At 40.5% G+C, this 15075-nt stretch overlaps 1 protein-coding gene across 1 annotated transcript in view; it reads right to left on the reverse strand.

The window, feature by feature from the left end:
- dok4 (docking protein 4) overlaps positions 1-15075 on the reverse strand; it is a 117191-nt gene that overhangs the window by 91050 nt on the left and 11066 nt on the right. Inside the window, exon 4 of the mRNA XM_037096724.1 lies at positions 6377-6810. Within this exon, the coding sequence (XP_036952619.1) occupies positions 6377-6442 (66 nt within the window). The 5' untranslated portion in view covers positions 6443-6810. The remainder of the gene's footprint in view (positions 1-6376; positions 6811-15075) is intronic.

Raw genomic sequence — 15075 nt, forward strand, 5'->3', positions numbered from 1 at the left:
AATCCGTGTGTAACACTTGTGAGGAGGGGAGTAAAAGGTGAATTCTCTATCAGATGGATGTAATATTCGCCATGTATTAAGCAGGTTGATTTCCCCACAAGTCGACAAGGGGGCACTTGCCTGGTTTGAGAAAGGAGAATTTCGTGGAGGATGTCTATCAAGTCATGGATTAAGTAGACAATTAAAGTCACATCCCACCAAGGCCAGTGTCAAAGACACTTCTGCAAATTCTGAAAATTCTTTAGTTAAAAAATCTGGAGAATAATTAGGTGGGCAATAAAGATTCATAATAGTAATTTCTTTGCCATTTAAGACACCATTTATAATAACAAATCTTCCGTACTTGTCCTTTATACACTTTTTTTAATTGGAATGGTAGATTCTTATTCTTCAATATAACAACCCCTCTGCTACTGGTGGTAAAAGAGGAAAAGTACACCTGGCCAACGCAACTGTATTTAGTTTGAGATGCTCATTTTCCTCTAAGTGGGACTTCTGTAGTAGAGAAACATCTACCCCCTCACTCTTCAACAAAGAACAGACCTTTCTTCACTTCACATTAGCCCTCAAACCCCTTATATTCCATGAACAGAGTTTCAGCTTATTAGGTGGCATCATTCTATTGGCATATATAATTAACTGAGTTGAGTATCCAAACAGATCACCAGAGAAGCAGCTTTATATAGTCTATAGCAGGGGTCGCCAAACTCCGCCGAGTAATGACGTACAGGTCACAGCACAACTTCTAATTTTTATTTGAGGCATTAGCGCGAGCTTCGAAGTGTCTGAGGAGCTGGCAAAGGAACAACGACAGGAGAGGATATTTTTGCAAAACGATGGATGACTTCGATCTACACTGGTCTAAATTGGCCAGCATCACCACTGATGGCGCACCTAGCGTGGCTGGTACAACAAGGGGGCTAGTTGGGCATTTGAGCCTTGAATTCAAGGAACAAGGTCCCACCCGCCCACTACAAGTCCACTGTCTAATTCACCAGCAAGCACTATGCAGCAAACTTTTGAGGTGGGCATCTGTCATGAAGGTGGGTGTGCACTGTGTCAACTACATCCAGAAAAATGCGCTGAAACACAGACAGTTCCAGGCCTTTCTCTCCGAGCTTGAGTCTGCTTACGGAGATGTTCTGTACTACACAGATATCGATTGGTTAAGTTGAGGCAGAGTGTTGCACCATTTCTATGACCTGCTACCTGAAATCAACACCTTCCTCCAGTCTCAAGGTGAAATGGTACAAGAGCTGACCGATCCAGAAAGGAAATGGCACCTCGCATTTTTAACTGATGTGACTGAAATGCTGAACCACCTTAACGTGCAGCTCCAAGGCAAAGGGAGGCTAATCAGTGATATGTATTACCACATCAAAGCATTCAAGGTCAAACTAGTGCTGCTTGTGCAACAGGTCCAAAAGCTGGACTTCACGCATCTCCCTGCCACCCAAAGCTACTGCGCTGAGAAACCAGCTTTCGGGTTCCCAGTTGAAAAGTGCAAGGACGCGCTGGAAATGCTGCAGGGAGAGTTCAGAGCACGTTTCTGCGAGCTTCATGTCAACGGTAAAGGAATACGCTTGTTCTCTTCCCTCTCTTCAGTTTGAACTAGCAAGCCTGACAATCTTATTGAGTTCTATGCAGAGCTCCCTGAGGAAAACTACCCAAACATCAAACAACATGCTATGAAGATGTACACGGTTTTTGGCAGCACCTACATCTGTGAGCAAACCTTTTCCCGTATGAAGCAAACCAAGAATCAAACAAGGAGCAGACTCACAGATGAACACTTGCATCAGACCTTGAGACTGGCTACCATTAGACTGCAACCAGACATTGAACTTCTCACCAGCCAGAAGCAAGCACACAGCTCACACTGATAAGGTAAGCACACTGATTTTGACAATTACTGATTTTAATTTTAATAAATAATACACATGAAATATGAATGCTCTTTTAATTTGCTACATATTTTGTAAAGTTATGTCACAGAGAAAAACAGACAGCAGTATGTCTTGTCATTTATTGAATATGGTGCTTTTTGTGTTCAATCTGTCATCCCTCCATGCCAGGGCTCCAGAAGGCACCCTGGAGTGAGGAGAGGAGACTGCTGTTGCTGACCCCTTTCCAAAGACAGCACAATTCATCAACAAGGACAAATCCAGCTCACCTATACTACTGATTTTTATTCCCATTGTTCTGTATTATTGTTGTGCTTTAGTTTTGACTTGTAAATGGCCTACTGCTCATTTCATTTTCACTGTGACCTAAAAAATGTTTACTGAACATAGTCACCTGGATAGGCATAAGAGCTGGCTAGTTGATCTATCACTCATATTATTATGATTTCACAGTTTTGTATATTTATTTTATAGGCCTCTTTATTTGACCTTTATTAAGTACTGCACACAATTATTATTAATATTATTAATAATATCAACAGGCCTACCTACAATTTATCATATTTCACTCACCTTTGCCAGTGTCAGTCACCTCAACTAGGCAGATGTTTCATACCTTTGATGTTATTTTTTATCAGAAAATAAATAAATGGAATAGCTGTGGTATTTCAAATTAAAACAATGTGTGAAGACTTGATTACTACTTTTGCAAACCACTAGTAAAGATAAACAAATATGTGCCAGGAATCCAGTGTTGATATAGTAGTGTGGTTGGCTGTGCCAGGCTAGTAATCTTTACTACACAATGAGGCCTGCTGATGATGATTTTTGTCTGGGTCATACAATTCTATGTTAGCTGACCCGATCCTGGCGCCCCATCACAGACAAGAATGACAATGTGGCCCCCAGAGAAAAAAGTTTGGTGACCCCTGGCCTATAGTATATTGTACTTTTAGGGCATGTTTTTTGGGAGTTTATCCATCCAAATATGTCGACATGATACACTGAATGTGGGAGACCAGTACTGAGCATGAACTATAACACAAAACCAGAACATATGAAACCATAGCAGTAAGAAACTATACATGTTAAAATAAATTCATAAAAAGGGGGAATGTTGAAAGAAAAGAAAATGGATAACGGGGGTCCTTCCCCTGGTTGCGGGAGGACTGCTGTTTTGTAAGGTGCCAAAGGGGCCAAATGTGTTTCTCACATCATGTGGACAGAAAGAAAACAAAGCAAGTGACATAACCCAGTTGACCAGGGCTCACAGCAACACCCAATTATTACACAAAAGTTTTCAACTTGTAAGCCTCTAAATGTGAATCCTCATCTACTCTTGAACCAGCTGGACTTCCACTGAATGAACACTGGTGTATAATTAAGCAAGGGGGACACCTTAATATGTATTATGATAACGAATAATCATTCACACGAATGTAAGATGTATCATAAAAGATAGTATAGTCACCAGTATACATGCAGATATTTTTCCGCCGCCCTCTGTTTTCTAGTTATATCAGCCTATATCAGGGGTCCCCATCGAGGGCCATTTCAGTTTTCATACCGTCCCTCAGGGGCTATGACATTTTTTTTTTTAAAGGTGAGCAGCTCACAACATCATTTTTATGGCCTCTTTAACTTAATTGCAATAATGTAAATATCATGACTATTAATTAATGTTTTAGCCAATTTTAATTTCATCCATCTCCATCCATCCAGTGTATCGTAGTGGTTTTTATATTCACTGATGTTTAGCAGTTTAAGGAGTAAATAACCTATGATATACCTCAAACCATTTCAGAGCATTCTGATGTGAAATAAAAAATTAAAAAAAATCAAAAAATCAGCTCTCATAAATTTCATATATTAGCTTTAAATCACTTGAAAATGACAGATCTGAGTTGCCTCATAGAAGGTTGTCTACTATATATCTGAGGTGAAATTGTTGAGTGGAAACAGGGAGTAGGCTGAATATAGCTCCGATGTCATTTTTCGAGTGATGTAAGAGGGCCGCATCTGTTTATTTTCACATCAGAATGCTCTGAAATGATTTGAGGTACATTATAAGGTTGTCTACTGTCAATCTGAGGTGGAAAAAAAGAAACTTACTTATCAGCATCATTATCATATCAGTGTGACCTAATGCGATGGCTGGAACTGCTTCTTTTTGGTGAGACGTCTGATGTCAGGTGGCAGTGATGACGTTGCCACTCTCAGCTGGTTGTCCAGGTTTGGGTCAATCAGTCTTGAGTGGAGTAGAGTCTTTGCAAGAGTCAGTTTTGAAAAGAAAAACTGGAAATCTCTTGCAGAATCCTTCAGTGATTTCTTAGTGTCTTATGCCATGTCAGTCTGAGATGGTTCTCTGAGATAAACTGACACTTTGGAACAGCTCAATTTTTTATGGCACATGCAGCTCCACAGCGGCAGCAAGGCGCTCCACAAATTCACCCTCGGCGTGAGGTTTCAGCTTCTTAGCAATTAGCTCACTCATGACGACGAAGCTAGCCCACGTCACGTTGTCCTGGTCTGCTAACGGTTTGGATAAAACTGCTTGCTGGCCAATGAAACTCGGAGAGTGGCAACTTTATCCACGCGCAATTGCCCTTTCAACGCATCCAGTTTTGCATGTTTCATGCTATAATGACGTTCGAGTTTTCATTACTGCCAAAGCGTCCCCACAAACCAGGCACACGGACTTGCCTTTCACTTTCACAAAGAAGAATTCATTTGTCTATTCATCCTTGAAAGAGTGACACTCCGCACCAGCTTTTCTTTTCTTACTCGCCATCCCTCGTTTTAGCCAAAGCGAGTCTCCTCTCATTGTCACCTGTCAGTCACTGAGGACACGACGCGTTGAGATGACACGCAATGACAGTTACGCTGATGTGTGTGTTCAGTGACCTTGGTCATGGCCCGGAAAAACAGACACCCGCCCTGGGGGCATTTAATTGCACATTTGAAATAATTTTTCCTGAATTAATTTTTTGTGAATGTATTTACGGATTGCCTCGCGGGCCAGACCAAACTGTCTCGTGGCCCATATATGGCCTGGAGGCCAGAGGCTCCCCACCCCTAGTCTATATGGTCAAGGAGGGATTCGACTTTTCTCTCTAAAACTACTATTCAATTAGCTTGTGGCTTGTTAGCAGTCTCAGGCTGTAACATCCTAGCCTCTGCTTCATCCAAGTGGTTGTTAGCCCTCCTCAGCTCAGTTGTATGAGAGAGGACTGTTTTAACCAAAGGGTCGAGTTTGTTATCAATAGCCGCCATTAGCAGTCAAATCCAGTGCTTTAGCAAGTCTGGGTTTAAGTTCTGCCTCCTCACCATCTTCATCATGCTCGCTGCCATGTTGGGCTAGCTCCATAGCCGTGTTGTCAGTTGGCTGTCGCGACTTAATCTTTCCCTTTGGCATTGTTTGGTGGTGTTTTGTCCGGAATTGGTCAAGAGTCATACTACTGCACTGGCATTATAAAAAGACAATGTGGTTTAAAAGAGAATGCAAAATATATGGAGGATGTTGGCAGAGCACCCACAAAACTAACCATCTCCTGGGCCATCATCACGTGACACCCCAGCCACAGGCTTTCTGTTCTATACATTTGTGGTCTCTATTTTGGTTTTCATTTTTGTATTGAGAATTGAATACAAGTGACAGAGAAATTTGAGTTCAACATCTAAACAGTCAGAACTGTTTTCTGTTGTTGTTGGTAATAGTGATGTCAGTGAGATGGAGAGATCTATGAAATATGAAATGATTCATTTTTACTCACTACATCTTACTCCTTTTTTACCCCCTACAGGTTTGGAACTTATAATACAAAAATGATAACAAAATATTCAATTTTTATCAGTTATTGGTTGCAATTGGCATGATATCGTTGGTAATTGTATCGGTTGAAAAATCTCCACATTGGGCATCCCTAATTATGAGTGAATGTTGCTTTAGCTTTCCTGACAAAATTACATTTGCCTGGTGACCAAATCTGTTAGCTATAGGCTTACATTCTTATGAATGGTACTAAAACAAAGTGCACACACAAAAAATAGAACTTTTCATATTGGTGCATATTGGACAATATACATCATTTTTAAGATCTATCCTGACAATGTTTATAATTCTGAAAAAAAGAATAAGGTTAACACTAAAATGGAATGGACTTTTATGTCATCCACCAAGCTTGGTTTCTGGTGTCTTAACAGTGGCATTGAGTCGCTTGTTTAAGAATAGCCATTAGCCAATGGAACAGACAGAATTATTAGCATTGAAGTTGTCTAGTGGCACTGCCCTGTTTCTGAACAGGAGGCACGCTGCTTTAATAATCCCTATTAAAGGGTGATATATGACTCCAAGATTCTACTATATTCTTATGTCATTATTCCATATTAACAACAGCTTAAATTTGGTGACTTTGAGCACAAAATTAAGATATAAAGCATATAAAGACATAAAACACACCAGATACACTCACCCCCAGCTTGCGGCTGCGCATGCGTACATAGCCCTGCTTGACAATGTCATTGAAGTTGGAGGCCATCTTTGAAGGGGAGGGAACCTGCTGACCGTCGCAATGGAGACCATCCAGATGCGTCTGTCCTCCCTCAACCAGTCTCCATGGCTTTCTGTCCTTACCTTTCCAAAGCTTTCAGTCTCCTGCCAGTCTCTTGCAGGACTGTGTTTTCCCCCCCTTGTGTTACTATCTATCCTCAACTCTGTCCTGGAGCTCCTCAGATCTCCCACCTCCTTTTTCTCCTCCTTCTGTTGCCCGTTGTTCTCCTCTGTTGACCTAGTTTCTCACCTCCTTCGCCTCTTTTTCGTGTTTTTTTTTTTTTTTTTTTAACTTTACTTTGTCCCTTTATTCATTCTTCATCAGATGGATCATCCCTCATCTCCCTCTTTGGTATTCTAAGAAAATGGATAGAGAGAGAAATAGAAATGAGTAGAAAAGAAAAACACACACACACACATACATGCATATGCATGCATATACATGTCATATATACATACATATACACATACATATATATACATACACACACATATATAAACATTGGCATATATATGTGTATTGATTGGCAAAGGACAAAAAAGCAGGAACCATGTCTCTCTTTACATTTATTTTGTCCCACTTCAGCTAAGAAAGAAATAGTTCGCCCCACATGTCCAAAATTCTCAGAACATACAGTATTTCCCTTAGATTTTTTGTAGCAGTGTTGCTCTACGTCAGTAACCTGGCAACACTAGTAGGGTCCAGGGGCCTGCCCCCCGGAAGAAATTTTTGAAAAATGGTGACTACTGGTGAAATTTTTGAAAAAAATTCATTTTCAGAATTTCAGAAACAGAAAACATGAGACAAAATAGCATAGAAGCGGACATTGCTGCTTGACCTCTTGAGCATTAGAGAACTTACCATTATTTTCTTTGTAACTGTATATTTTTTATGGAAACAGCATCTGTTTCAGAAGTCAGTGGGCCACATGACATGGAAGAAATCATAATTTCTGCATATTAATATTCACATAAAATAGAGGAAGCACTAAAATACAATAAAAATAGCTGTGTCTTATTCGTCCAGTTTACTGATACAATCTGCTGTTGGTTTGAAGTAATTTAATGACGGTCCTTAAATAAGTCTCCAGCGATTCAGTGCAAGGTTCTGGGAGGTGAACTAACCGTCCTCCTGCTGCTAACTTGGGGCAAACTTCAGTAAAGTTGCGGCTGGACCAAAGTGGATTTCCGCCGAATATCCAACCTAAAACTAACCTCAGTTCAATGAGTCGCCTGTTGCAGCCTTTGAATGCGATGAAGAGGATTTCAGTCACTCAGTTTAAACAGTGACTTGTAGAAATTATACAAATAGCAGTAATGACAATAATAATCAATTTCAAGATAACTTGGGATGTAGTGCTTTCACTGTTTGCAACTTAAATTTGCCATTCGCCCGTGATATTAAACCTACAAAAAAGATGTCTGCAGCCTCTTTGGTGGAGCTGTGAATGGACTACTTGCGGAGTGACATGAAGACATAAATCAGAGGCAAAAAAAACGTTGACAGCAGTGGTCGGTCATTATATTTACCAATACTCGACCTGGGCCCTTTTTTTTTTTTTTTTTTGCTAGCTAAAAGTTGTGCTAGCGCTAGCATCCCCTAAAGAGTGGGAGACACACGGAGACCTGCAACGACAGAAGACTGTACGGTGGAGCACTGGTGTTGATGGGCAACTTGGGAGAAAACTGGAGATGATGTGAACAGCGCTTCCAAATCTAATGACTGCAAGTGGTGCAGATGGTAAGGACAAAAAATCAAAGTTGCCATCTTTCTGCACGCACTAGGAGAGGAGGCTCTCGAAGTGTATAACACACTTAATCTTCCAGAAGAAAAGGCTGTGAAAGATGTTCTCACATAAGAAAAAACAGGACAGTCAATGACAAAATAAAGGACCAAAGCAACCTTTTTAACACACACAAAATGTGGAAAATCACACCAGCCCAAACAATGCCCAGCATATGGAGTTTCCTGCCACAAGTGTGGTAAATAGGACCACTATGCAAAGATGTTGTTTCAAAGATCTTGTTTATCTCACAGTATTATTTATGCAAATTTTAACTTCCCAGGTGACAAATCCAAATAAATACAACTGATATTTATCAGAGTATTACATGTGGGTATATATATATATATATATATATATATATATATATATATATATATATATATATATATATATATATATATATATATATATATATATATATATATATATATATATATATATTCCTGATCATTAATTGCACAGCCTAGCTTTGACAAAACTTATTAACTTTTTAACTAAAGTTGCTGTTTCACTGGCTTTAATGCCAAGATTAGTTCTCTCTGTATGTTCTGTGTGTTAAAAGTCAAACAAAAAGAAAAGGGACCTCAGTATGCTGTCAAACCAAGGGTGCTGACCCTCATTTCCCAAATTGCAAATTTTGAATGGGAAGAGTAAAAGGGTGAGATCACTACCTCACCGAACAAACACAATCATCTGTCAAGCAATGTTTAGGTTACGTGTCCAAGTGAATGTCAAGACCAAAGGTTTCCAAGTAGAACAGTGCATTGAAATGAGTTGATCAGTGTTAGTGAAAAGTGTTTATTCATTTGAGACAAACATTTTGTAACTACAGACTTTTTCTATATATTGCTTCTTGACTTTTTTTACTTGCAAGAGATTGAATATTTCTGGTTACAGTGTCTCACTCTGCAGCTGGCTAGTTTAGATATTAGGTGCATCAAACTACTTGTTAAACATGAATATGTGCCAAATTTGACACACTTAAGTGCAAATGTTATTTAAATAAACCATTCAACAGCAAGAAGCTAATCGTTGTTACTTCTTACAATCCTTTTTCCTGACTCTTTTTATTTTTGGGCATTCACTGGCATTATATTCAGAACTACAGTTTGAAAAATAAAGCACTAACTATGTAAGTCTACATCAGTCATTTCATACATACCATATAAGTACTAGTGTTATATAAGATTTACCTTAACGGTACAGAGAAAAACATTATAGTATGGACATAAACCTTTAGATAATGAGCTACATGTTTATTTACAGAGTTTGAATGTAAAAATAAACAGATATAAAACTAAACTTTACCTTACAATTACAGAGAAAACATTAGATTGTTAGTATGGACTTAAACCTTTATATAAAAAAGTTACATATTTAAAGGTCCCATATTATACCGTTTGTCATCAGTTTCACACAGCTGTCAGAGGTCCAACAACTCTGTATTCGATATGCATTGCCCCAAACCCATCCCTGGTCTTGAATTTCAGCTGTCTAAAAGTTGCTCTACTGAACTCTCCTGACAGCAGTTTGTTTCTTATTTTGGTGCCTGCACCTTTAAATGCTAATGAGGTCCATCTGTCAACACCTACTTGGAGAGCACTTCCTGCTATGTCACTCTCAGGGAGGGGAATTCCCTTGTGCTACAGGTAGATGTGCTAATGTTTACGGTAGATATATATATGTATCGCCATGGCTCGCAGAGATTTTTTCGTTCAACCATACCAGTTTGACCCAGAAAGAGAGGCTCCTGAAGAAGTACACACTCTGTGGCTGCAGCAGGACGTTTCAAAATGGTCACTGTGTCTGAATAATGTTAGTTTGTTCATATCTGTTGTGACATTTACTACTATGTAGCTTATGGCTAACAGCTACCAAAAGCTGTGTTTGTCTCCAACACAGTCTTCAGACTCTTGGACACTGTTCACATCGTCTCCGTCTCCAGTCTGCATGTTTCCAGACTTTTTACTGTGACAACCAAGCTCCCTCGTAATATTATTAACATTAAATTTGCTTCAAACGCCATTGCATAGCCGACTGAAGCGGAGCTAACTAGTTTTAGCCGATTTCCAGCAGACTTCAGAATACTCGTCGGCAACTGTTAATACTATCAAACCGTGGTGACACTCATCGCTGGCTCGGGTGCAGTTGCTGGGTCCGGTATGGTTGGGACTGATCCTTGTACGAGGGTCAATGTAGAGGCAAAGCCAGATTTGTACTGGCCCTCGTTACTGAAGCAGTCTGATGTGAAGTGGTTAGCACACACACATACAAGCTAACACGAACCGCAGTCAGCACGTTGTCATTGAAAATTAAACATCTCTTCTGTTCTTCTGTAGCTGGGACAGAATATAGGCACTTATGTTGATTTTTTTACAACCAACAACAGAGCAATTTGCGTGTCTACCTCTGAGCGACGACATTGTGAAACACTGCTGTCTCACCACTGGACACACCGAACTTCACCTCGGGGATGTACACCCCCTGTGTCGGATATCTCCTATCACTGTGCAGAGGAGGTCGGCCTCTGGTAATGACTCTTTTTGTTATAACAACAGGAGCAGAATTTGAACAGCCAGGAGCGCCATTTTACCGGTGAGTGGGCTGCAGAGACCATGCAGTAATCGCTTCTTTTCCTCATTCTGAGCGTTGGCAGGCTCAGGGAGGAACAGCTTATATATGTAGAGGCCAGAGAAAACATGTTTTTCATAATATGGGACCTTTAATTGCAGAGTTTGGATGTAAAAGTACACATAAATCTAAAACTAAATATAGTCACAAGCGGCAATCTGCGGTTGCTAACCCCTTTCGCCCCAAACCGGTCACCCTGACCCTCATCCCCCGCAGTGAATGACATCTGCCGCCGTGTTCCTCAAAGATCTATATAACACATAGCCATGATAAGCCCCAGATTTCTCCAAATTGATTTTTCAGCTATATGCTAATGGCTTTTATAGCGCCCCCTATTGGTTGAGCTCAACATGCTTTGGCAGGCTTATTCCCAGCCTCGTTGTCAACCTACCCACCGAGTTTTGTGATGATAGGGCAAAGGATGTGGAAGTTATGGCCAATCATTTCTAAGCCCCGCCCATTGCAAAAATACATTAGTTCATGGCGGCCATGTTTTTTGACCAATCTGGCTCTCATTTATGTTAGAAATACATCTTTTTATCCCCCGCAGCCATATACCAAATTTGGTGTTGATGGAGTCAATCTTTCAAAAGTTCTATTAATTTTACTGTTTTTCACATTATGCAAATTAGCAAAAAATCTAGGTAGGCGGAGCTTCATGGTCCAAGATGCTTTTTTGTAGAGCACATGGAGTTGGACTTGTGTGTCAAATTTCAAGTCAATCAGACTTGGGAGGGGTGTGGCCTTCCCAAAAATGCATTTTCAAGCCTTAATTACAGCGCCACCATCTGGCTGACTGGGCTCATATTTTAATAAAAGTGTATGCACATCATTTCCAGTCACTGGGCCAAGGTTAAAATTTCTGGCCCATTCCAGCTCACGGGAATTTGACCTCAAGCGGCAGACAACAAATGATAATAATAAACAAACAGAATTTCAGAAGGGTTCTACCCCTTTGGGGTTAGAAACCTGATAAACCGGCACAATTTTAGAAGGGTTCTACCCCTTTGGGGTTAGAAACCTGATAAACCGCCACAATTTTAGAAGGGTTCTACCCCTTCAGGGTTAGGAACAATACTCAAGTTATTAAATAACAACTTCCTGCAGATTTCGTTCCAAACAGGAAGTGCTGCATATCTCCACAATGGTGTGTCTGAATGCCATGACACTTAAGATACTCCTTCGACATTAGCCCCTGAGGGTGTGTGAAAAATGTTAGGCGATGACCACAAGGTGACGCTCTTTAAATTTAAATATTTTATATCTCCACATCAGTTCATCGGATTAACATGAAACTTAGTATAATTACTGTCAGTGCCCTCCTGGGGATAGCTGACTAAGGGTTTACTGATCTAACACTAGATGGCACTGTGGTGTCAGTTTAATTTAATATTTGGCACTGTGCCCACACCATAACGCTTGTGGAAATTAAATTCATAGGGGTGCCATAGAATGGGCCCTGTAACTCACACACAAAAATGACCAGCAGGTGGCGCTATTTTCTATGCAAAAGTGTTTTTGGCCCATAACTCCCACATAATATGTTGCACATTTCTAATCCTTATATCTACTGAATTCAGCTAAATTGTGTGGTGTAGGCCACACCACTTTCGCAGTGACTTTCCATTCGGAAAATTATGACAAATGAAAAACTTACTTTTTCTCCTCCTCCTAGGCGATTTCACCATTTTTCTCCCGCTGAAAGTGGTGCTGCAGGCTAAACTGTGCAAGGGGGGGTGGTGCAATTTGGAGGGTTGTTCCAGACACCTGCACATACCTCAGACACAAAAAAAGACATATATCCACCTGCAGGGGGCACTATAACCTAGGCCTATGCGTTTTTCATCCTCAGATTCCCTGAATGGAGCTGAATCACTTTGCAATTGGCCACGCCCACTTCCGCCTAGAGAGTTTTTTCGCAAAAACTGGAAAACCTACTTTTTCAAACTCCGCCTTGGGATTTTGTCCGATCTGCGTTGGCACGTACACTCTTCAGCTGGACCTGATCTTCTGAAGTTATCAAAAGAATTTTGCTCAGTCAAAAGATGTGCAAATAAATTATTAATGAACAAATTTCTGTAGCTAGCTATAAAAGTGTAAACTGTTTGATATCTCGGTCAAACCAAATGCTATTAACACCAAATTTGAGATCTTTGGTTAACATGACACTCGGAAGGGATGAGCCAAATTTGGGAGGACTGAATCTCTTGAAAGTAGGGGTGGAACAGTTCACAAAATCCACGGTTTGGTTCATATCATGGATTTGTGGTCCCGGATTTCGGTTGTATAGTCAGGTTAAAACTGAAAGAATGAGGCACTCTGACATTTGCTACATCATTGTGACAGTCTTAAGTTAAAAGTATGTAGATTCTGGCACTGCAAGAGAGGTGATATTGCTGGTTCCAACATGCTTTTCATTTATTTGGCAAAGAAAGTTATCTTTAACAAATGTTAAGTACAAATAGTTATTCACTCTCACTAATGTAATGTAATGGGCAGAAACAGTCTGGAAACTTTCAGTAGCCCTGGAGCTGGTAAATATGGTTCCTTTTCAGGATTCAAGTCATTATGAGTCACTCACTAAACTGAACTAGGTTGTCACTTGAGTCAGTATTGCCTAATCACCATGGAATGTCAGTCCTAGCCCATTGTCTCTTAACCACTAACGTAGTAAAAAACACAATGCAATAAAACATTATATACATGATTGGAAAAATAAAACAGATACTACAATAAAATAAAAGAAAATAAAACAAATAAATAGTAGAGTGCTGACGTAGGAATGGTGTAAATGGATAAAGTTCCCAAATAGAGATAATAATAGCCTACTTACAATATACTACTAATATCTACATATAAATTATTTCATTTAAGACTACAGTAGCCTCTGGCTACCTGCAGAACATTGTGTAACATTGTGTTATTTCAGAAGTGGAAGAATGGCTTCTGTTGTACACTGACAGGTATGTGCTTTTCACACTGGCTGGAGGAAGTCTAACCCAGAGATTTCACTCGCTCATCTGCTACTCATTCAGAACGTAGCCAGCTGTTTGCGCTCTCCTGCTCTGACTCGCGAGCTAGTGCTATGACAAGTCAGCTGTGTTTCCAGCATCGAAGCTCGCATGCTAGCCCGCAAGCCGCGATGCCGGAAACACAGCCAACTTGTAGCTCTTCTTCTTGTTGGCATCCAGCTCTGTATCGCCACCTGCTGCTCTGGAGCGTACACGCTTCGCCTCGTTAGTAAATGAAAAAAAGAAGTTGCTGCCCATGAGCCCCAAACCGTGACAAGCATACCGAATGGGACGGATTTTTTTTGATGAACCGTTCCACCCCTACTTGAAAGGCTACACCGATTCTTACGAAATTTGGTCGGTATAATGTAGGGCCAATCTTGAGACCATATCTTGATGGTGGTCATGACTGGTCAATGTGGGCGTATTACAAGATAAACAGCAAACATTGATTTCAGCCAAACTACTATGCTGAGAGCTTTGAAATTTATATAGTATGTATAGAATAGGACACAGTTCCTCTACCCAAAATTGCACATGTACTCCACTAGGTGGCATTATAATGGATGCAATCGTGTTTTGCCTGTCATTTCATGTCATGGTCCGTAATCGCTTATGCCTTTCCATGGGGTCACGGGGTGTTGCTGCAGGAGCCAATCCCAGCCTTGTCTCAGGGCGAGGGCAGGGTACTCCCTGGACAAGTCGCCAGCTCATCGCAGGGCCCTCACTGATGAGCAATGTGGGGTTCAGTATCTTGCTCAAAGACACTTCGACATGCAGCTCAGCTTTGCCCGGAGCCGGGATTTGAACTAGCGGCCTTTCGATCACTAGTCGACCTGCTCTACCCGCTGAGCTACAGCTGCCCCCTAAATAAACAGTCGCAAACCTTATATCCATATGTTCCCTAAATAAGCTGGGTTTTCTGACATAGGACATGCCCAGTTCTTCTGCACATTTTGTCACGAAATCACCACATATGCAAAACCTACTTTCTTGAACTCCTCCTACAATTTACAATCTGCCTGAAACTTTGCACATCTGTGGACCCTCCTGACAAAAACATATCAAAAGAATTTTGATAGTCCAAAAGACTAACAAATTCCTGCACATTGTGTTCAAAACAGACAGCCCTAATTATCTTGACAAAATTAAGTCCAATTACCACAACAGTATTGTTCTTTGTATTACATGGC

This window comes from Acanthopagrus latus, chromosome 4 (genome assembly GCF_904848185.1).
Source record: "Acanthopagrus latus isolate v.2019 chromosome 4, fAcaLat1.1, whole genome shotgun sequence".
Taxonomy (NCBI): domain Eukaryota; kingdom Metazoa; phylum Chordata; class Actinopteri; order Spariformes; family Sparidae; genus Acanthopagrus; species Acanthopagrus latus.